Below are 7,605 nucleotides of genomic sequence, written 5' to 3'. Positions count from 1 at the left end.
TTGATTTAACACAGTTTCGTTTTACTAGGGTTTAATTTCTTTGGAATATAGTAAAAGCGATGCTTGATAGACCAACTGGAAACCTCAAGCATACCATGATTTTTCAATGAGCTATTTGAACAAATGTGCCAGCTATGCTGAATTCAAAGCAGGACTGTTCAATTAACATGCTTTCAGAATAATCTGTGCTGTTTTTCAGAAGCGTTGGAGACAGCAAAAGTTTCGGGTGTCTGCCCTTAAAAATCCTCCCTCCGACTGGCATTTGACGCTGACAACAATTTTGGGTAACGTAAAGTGTAGTTGTGTTTTACCACCTCTACAGATGTTACCTTAAAAGATCAGTTTTGTGTTCTTTTAAAAAAAGACTAACTCGAATACTAAATTTTATTACTTGTCTCCCTCCCAAGATTTCAGTAGTTCAATAAATTGCACAAGGAGGCTTCAATTTAATTACATAATTAAATCAAACACAATCATGTTCTTATGAGATTTGCCTTATTAACAGAGAAAAACAGCACTTTTTTTCTTCCCTTGCTGTCTTTCTGAATTTCCTAAATACCTTCAGAATAATTTAAAGTAACTGACTTACTAGGAAAAAAAATGAAAAAGCAGCTGGGAAACTTGTTGATACAAAAGCATAAAATGCTGATTTTTTTTTTTTCAGCATCTGGTATTACTGCTACCTCGTGTTGCAAAATGATAGCCAAGGAAAGGGAAATCCAAAGGATTTTACTATTTTTTTGTAGGAAAACTTAAACCTGCAATAAAATTCATACACACAAGAGATGCTCTCAGTTAAAGCTATTTTGCTGTTTGTTTTTTAAAAGCATACCAAGAAAGCCAGGAAGAGTAATACGCATTCAGTAAGACCAGTCAGCAACAGCACTGCTTCCAAAAACCAACTTCTGCAGCGTTACTGGATGGCTATGAACTCTTCATTGACTCCTCCTGAGTGACCAGGTAGTACGTGCAAACAACCCTCTCCTCATCTACATTTCCTTCCCCATCAACTTTAACTAAGAGTCAAACTCCTTTACTTCTTATATTTTCCAAAATGTTATTGATTTATTGGTTTTGAAAAGAGGCAAGTCACTTTGAACAGCACTTTTAATGTGGATCTGCTCGGACAGAAGAAAGGTATGGGTAATTAACACAGAAGCAACACACGGAAGACCACTGTGTGACAGTTGTAGAATGTTAGACTTCTTCCCAAAATAATCCCACGGATTTAAACAGAATGCCTGCACATCGGAGAGAAGGTGAATGCCTCTGCGTCTCACTGCTCTGAGTTACAGGCACAGATGCATGGATAATTGCCCTGGCAATTTCTTGTGAGAGTTAGTACTCTGAAGGCAACACAGCTACAGGACTTAGCTCAGGTTCACTCTGTTTAGGCACACCAAACACCATCACCTGAATTCTTCTTGTACCTCACTGGGAAAGAAAAAGGAAAGAAAGTGTGAGTCCACTACCGGAGGTGGCAGGGGAAAGGCAGGGAACCTGGATCTCCCTCTTCTTCTATTATTAACATTAATACAGTTTCACACACCAAGCTGAAAACACACCATAGAACCCTTCACCAGTTTTGTATGGATGTAGTTACTCAGTGATAAACAAGGTACTGAAACACTCCCAAAGAGATGAGAAGATTTCTGATCTAAAATGGATTCTGGCAATTATGGAAAATAAAAATCTTTATAGAAAACAGACTTGTTTTACAGGGTCAGACCAGAAACTGCTGGAGTGAGTACTTCAATCTGCTATCTAGCTTTAACCACAAAAAAGAGTCAGAGCTCATTATTTCTAGACACTTTGTCGCTATCATAAGCACAATCCCGCCCCCAGCCATGATTTTATCTAGAGGACAGAAACGTTTTAGTGGGTGGGGGTGGTGTTTCTTGGTTTTTTTAGATTTCGCAAAGTCCAAATGAGAAAAACCTTGGTGCCACCTCTAATGCGCCACAATCAAGATAAAATAGTCAATATTTATCATTAAAATACAACAAAAAGAGGTAGAAAATGTGGAATTTGGCAAAGAACATTTCACATTACTATGAAATAAAACTGCTCCCTGTAGAAATTACGAGTTAGCAACAGGAGATCCGTGCTGTCTGAATCTTAAATACAACAAAGGTTGCATTGCCTGCGAGTACAGTGACGAAATATTTACCAGTATCTCAGTTACGTTTAGAACAGTTCTCCGCTGTTACGCAATGTTACAGCTTCTTCAGGCAACTTAACAGTTCTTCTTTATCCATGTGGTATCCACTCTTCTTCCATTCATTCCTTAACTGCTGTAAGGCTGTTCCAATTTCTTTTCCAGAAGACACACCCATTTTTCTTAAATCATGGCCACTAACAGGAAAAGTAGGAACAGTCCATTGCTGCATTTCTCTTAAAAGATGTTCTTCTCCTTGGTATTTTAGAAGCTCAAAGATCTTGGAATTTGTATTAGCTTCCCTAGACTAACAAAAAAAAAAAAAAAAAAAAGAGAGAGAGAAAGAGAGCGAGAGGATTCACTATGAAATGGTAGAAACCAGCTCGAACTGTGCTCAACATTGCATTATTCCCCTGACATCTTATTAGGCGACATCTTACTAGGCAACACCTGGACAAAAAACTTGGAACTATGAAAGCGAGGATCTCTCCTGCCTCACAAGTTTTAAAACTTAGTCCTAACTTGGAGGCTCTGGAAGATCCTTGGAGAGTTCCTGAAGTCCAGGTAATAGCTGTAACCACCATTGCTGGAGACAAACCGTAACCCTTCCTGTGGGAGACAGGCCTCACTGCAGAAACTGCTGTCTCTTGCCCTCAGTCTCAGGTACTGGAATAAAAGTGCACGACTTCACCTGAAAATTACTTGAACTTTACTGTGGAAGAACATCACAGGTTGCCTACTTAACAGTATGCCTCACACAGAACACGTACTGATGCTCCAGGAATTGCACTGACTTTCAATGCACAATTCAGGGAGTTGAATTTCACATTAAAAAAAGATGGAGTCTCTTGAGGTCCAGATCCTGTCTCATGTTTTAATGCAGAAGGGGAAATCAGCTGGGACAGTACAGCAATTTGTCAGTCCCTAGGTACATGCACAAGCAACTTCTGTTTCAGATGACTGAATATGACATTTTTCAGCCCGACTGAAAGATTGACTTTTAAATCTAGTATAAAAAAAATTGCTACAGAACACAAGGTGCTCAGAACTGCTAAAAATATGGTGGGTTTCTTTGGTTGGTTGTTTTAAACAATTTCTTAAAAAATAATTTAAAGCCTCAGTATTTTGGATGCGAAAGAAAAAAAGGTTTTGAACCCAAGTATGGATGTCTCCCAGTTGTCCTCTCACAAAACTAAACTCTACTAAAGGAAGAGAATCTTTTTATACCAAGGTTTCTGCTTTATGTTGCAGAGACATGCCAGGACACTTGCAACAGCTCTTGTTAATTTCTGGTCCCTTCTCCAGAGGAAAAGCAACCAACCACAAACCAATGCCACCTTGGTTAACTGGAACTGGTATCAATAACACAGAAAGATATTCTTTCAGTTACTGTGACAATGTTACACTGGGAGCAATCCAAATCTGGCTAATACTTTTTGTCAGTACATCCACCTTTCTGATGAAAATATCATGGTCTTTAAAACCCTGGCACAAGTTTGCCTAAGACTAATAAACAAGCCTGGCGATTACTTGACGCTTAAGGCCCTTTCTTTCCACTAGCACTGTCATCTCTGCTACTCTGTAAAACTGGAAACTTACTTTACTGTGAAGAACAAAATAAAGCAATGTGAAACACACTTACATCCATTATGAAGTCCTGATATGGTCTCAGTGGTTCCGGACCCATAGCTTTGGTTAACTCTTGCCGGTGCTTCACTAAGAAAAACCCAAGGTTTTTTTCTTCTTTTGAGATTTTCAGCCTCAGATCAAGGTTTGTAATATCATCCTTCACCTTGAACAATGACATCAGAAGAGTCATCGGTTTTGGACACAGATTTTGAGTATTTTTAGCAACTCTGGCAAATTCCTCTAAATTTCCATCAAGTGGTAGTCCTAAAAGGATACACACAAAAAAAGTGCAAGACAGAGTGTTAATAAGAAATGTGGACGTTAATACAGGTGGGGCAAGAAAAATTAATTTCTGCGTAAAAACAAGTTTTATCTCGCTTTGCCATGTTGCCATTCTGTTTGTATGATAAACCAGTAGGAAATCAATCTTCATTTCACTTTACCTATGTATTGGGCAATATCCAGCTCATACATAAGTTGAACCAAATGGTTTACATGGTTTCCAAGAAGAATTTTTTTCAGCTCCACCCAAATCCTTTCTCCTGATATTCCAGCCAAACCTTTGGCATTTTCTTTAATTGCTTGCAGTGTAGTAGGTTCATGATCACCAGGTTTCTCCGCGATTCTTCCATAAAACCTGCCCAAATACAACCTCTGTATGTTAGATTGAGAACAGTTATTCCATTTAGAATCATTTAGATTGGAAAAGACCCTTATCATCAAATCCAACTACTAACCCAGCACTATCAAGGCCACCGCTAAACCATGTCTGTAAGCGCCACATCTACACATCTTTTAAATACCCCCAGAGATGGTGACCCCACCACCTCCTTGGGCAGCCTGTGCCAGTGCTTGATGACCCTTCTGATGAAAAAAATTTTTCTAACATCCAATCTAAACCTCCCCTGGCACAACTTGAGTCCATTTCCTCTTATCCTATTGCTTGTTACTTGGCACAAGAATTTATTACTGCTATTCAGAGAATTAATATCATGACAGTGTTAAATATCCTAATTTAAAATACAAGAGGAAACAACTCTATGACAATTACAACTCTTTACATCATTGATCTCTTTTTTCACATTTCTAAAACCTGCTACAATGCTTGGTTCATTTCTTGATCTAGGAAAGGCAAAACCTAGTACCTGAAATATCTCAGGATTCGTAAATAATCTTCTTGTATTCTCTCACTTGCCTTTCCTACAAATCTAATTTTCTTGTTTTTCAAATCTTCGTATCCATTAAAAAAGTCATACAGCATCCCATCCAAACCTAGAAAAAGAATAAGAAAAAAAGAATATGGGTTTACGAACAAGGTTGGCACACTTAAAACATGTCTCATTTGAAAAGGCAGAAGACAAGTTGTGTGATTTGAACTGGTTTGTCATACCGTCTCATGTATTTGTACAGACCTTTCAGCTGACAGCTGTAGAACAAACAAAATGGAAACAGACAGAGAATTTACCAGCTTAATTTGAAAGGCAGTGTTTCACCTAAATATTTGCTTTTGAAAGAATTTACCTAAAAACATGGAGTTGACAGTTAGATCCCTCCTTTCAGCATCCTTTTCCCAGTCAGTGGTGAATTCCACTTCTGCATGTCGCCCATCGGTGACAACATCTATTCTAAGAGTTGTAATTTCAAAATTCTGTTCATGGAGCTGAAAATTCCACAGACAGCATTACTTCAACATGATCATGAATATAAACGTAAAAGCTGTATATTTTTCTAGCTTCATGTTTGTATAAAGTTATTGCTCAAGCTGGATACATGCAAACCAACATGTGCTGTGTTTTCATACAAAGCAATCAAGAAATACAAATATCTGAAAATAATCTGTTCATTATTAGTTTTCTAGATAGCCTGCAGAAATCTTCCTGCAGAAGATGGAATATGAGGCAGAGGAAGCAAGGTAGAGGAAGCAAGACTTGGGAAATCAGGAGCAGGAAATACCAAGATCAACTTCCCCACATTATCTGAACATGTGGGTGGCCTACCTTCTCTTTTCTAGTGATAACACACCAGCGTAAGCATGTTACGCAGAGGTAACATGCATTAAAATATGGTAATTAACAAAAAATGACTCCAAACTGTAAAGCTGCGTGTCATTTAAACTTATTGTGATACTTTAACAAAGGAGGAGCATGCTACCAGTCATCTGTCAGGTATGTGCACATCCACAGATACAGTAAGAAAAGATCCAAGTCAAAACATAAACCAACCCTGGCAGTAATGGTTCCATGTTTTTCTCCTTTGTTATTGATCAGACGAACACCAGCAGATGTGAACATTTCCTTCATCTCTGCTGGTGTAGCTGTAGTGGCAAAATCTATATCTTGTGGTGTCATTCCACTTAGTAAATCCCTCACAGCACCTCCTGCTATTCTCAGCTCATAGTTCTTCTTCTCAAACAATTCTACGAAGGAAAGGAAAAACCATTAAATACTCTCTCAAATAAAACCCATAGCATGCTGTCAGCCATAACCAATCTTTTCACAAATTGACATCATCAAATCATTTAGGTTGGAAAAGGCCTTTAAGATCATACTCAAATATATAGTAAGCAGCATGTAACTCACAGCTTCACACAAAATGCACAAATTAGGTGCACAGCAGAGTACCCGCAGATATTTTCCCTGTCATTTCTCATAAATTTTTCTAGGACATTTCTGATAACCTAAATATTAACAGGCTGCTAATTGCAGCTGGGGCCTCTGGGCTGTGGACCGTTTTTAGCAGTTAGTAGCTGACAAAGGAAACGTGCTTCGCTTACATATGGCAGGGCACAGTGAACCGTGACCCCCGATTTCCTCAGGAACAATACCCCACAACAGCTGATGAAAGCCGAGCTCTGCCGCATCTTCTGGGTCACTTCAAAGTTAACAGCGGCTTGAGCGAGAGAGCGGCACGTACCTCCCAGAGCACGGCAGCTGCCCGGCCGCCAACAGCCCTCTCTGCTTCCCTGGCGAGGGCATCAGGGGCTGCACTACAGCAGGGCCAGGACGCAGGGTGCTGAGCCCACACCCACCGCCCTGGCTCCCCAGGCCGGCATTTTGCCGCTCCTCACCCCACAGCAGGCGGGGACAATCAGTGCGCCGCTGCTGAGCCCCGCGGACGCCCAGACCCAGACCCAGACCCAGACCCAGACCGACTCACCTGCCACGCTGCGGAGCCCCGGCGTGAAAAGCGCCTGGAACTGAGGGGACTGCAGCTTCATGGCGGCCGGCGCTCGGTGCCGCAGCCGGAGCGGCGGGAGCAGCCGCAGCCCGGCCCTGCAGGGCAGAAGCAACACCTCAGCCCACATCTGGGGAGACACAGCCACACCGCGCGTCAGCCACGCCGCACGGCCCGGCCAACCCGCCCCACGGCCGCCGCACGGAAGGACCCGCTTCCCCCACCGGCACAGGGGCCCCCGCCCGGCCCGGCCCACCCGCGGGGCTACGGGACCCACCCGGGGCCGCCGGCCCTACCCGCAGCTGCCTGCGCGCTGAAGCGGCGGCGCTAGGCCTGAGGAACCGACCCGCGCCCGCCCCTGTTCCGGCGCCGCCTGATGACGTCACGGCGCCCCGTGTCCCGCAGTTTCCGGCGGCAGGCTGCGCTGGGGGGGGAACGGGCCGGCCGGTCGCTTGGTTTCCATTTAGAGAACGAAAAAAATTGATAATGTCCATGAAAAAAAAATAGACTAATTACATCGGCACACCACTGACAACCTCACTTCACTCGTCCCCGAAGCAGCTCAACGCCGTAGATAAGCTGGCGGCTGTTGAACTGTGTCCACCAGCTGGTAGTTGCTGAGCTAGGAGAAGCAACTCGTGTAG

At 42.3% G+C, this 7,605-nt stretch overlaps 1 protein-coding gene across 2 annotated transcripts; it reads right to left on the bottom strand.

Moving 5' to 3' along the window:
- Nucleotides 1-1,089: 1,089 nt before the first annotated feature.
- On the bottom strand, nucleotides 1,090-7,470 carry TRNT1 (tRNA nucleotidyl transferase 1). Of its 2 annotated transcripts, none has more exons than XM_055710004.1 (9): nucleotides 7,258-7,470; nucleotides 6,944-7,091; nucleotides 6,010-6,203; nucleotides 5,309-5,447; nucleotides 4,933-5,059; nucleotides 4,231-4,424; nucleotides 3,801-4,051; nucleotides 2,171-2,465; nucleotides 1,090-1,434 (listed from the first exon to the last, which is right to left on the bottom strand). In XM_055710004.1, exons 1-8 carry the CDS (start codon nucleotides 7,453-7,455, stop codon nucleotides 2,217-2,219), a joined length of 1,500 nt encoding a protein of 499 aa, XP_055565979.1. In that variant the 5' UTR covers nucleotides 7,456-7,470; the 3' UTR covers nucleotides 1,090-1,434; nucleotides 2,171-2,216. The 2 variants fall into 2 exon arrangements, with proteins under 2 accessions (XP_055565979.1, XP_055565980.1); XM_055710005.1 differs by having other exon boundaries at nucleotides 6,944-7,059; nucleotides 7,258-7,383.
- Between the last annotated feature and the right edge of the window lie 135 nt (nucleotides 7,471-7,605).

This window comes from Falco cherrug, chromosome 4 (assembly GCF_023634085.1).
Source record: "Falco cherrug isolate bFalChe1 chromosome 4, bFalChe1.pri, whole genome shotgun sequence".
NCBI lineage: Eukaryota > Metazoa > Chordata > Aves > Falconiformes > Falconidae > Falco > Falco cherrug.
Note: the sequence above shows the minus strand (reverse complement) of the source record. Positions and strands in the feature narration are given on the sequence as shown.

Bases quoted from the DNA above. Each gene is read 5' to 3' on its own strand.
- TRNT1 (XM_055710004.1), bottom strand. From the start codon at position 7,455: ATGGACATTATCAATTTTTTTCGTTCTCTAAATGGAAACCAAGCGACC. The intron at 5,448-6,009 runs GTTGGTTTATGT...TGGAATTTTCAG, and splicing joins ATGGAACCATTACTGCCAGG to CTCCATGAACAGAATTTTGA. The intron at 4,425-4,932 runs GTACTAGGTTTT...GTATTTGGGCAG, and splicing joins CGAATCCTGAGATATTTCAG to GTTTTATGGAAGAATCGCGG.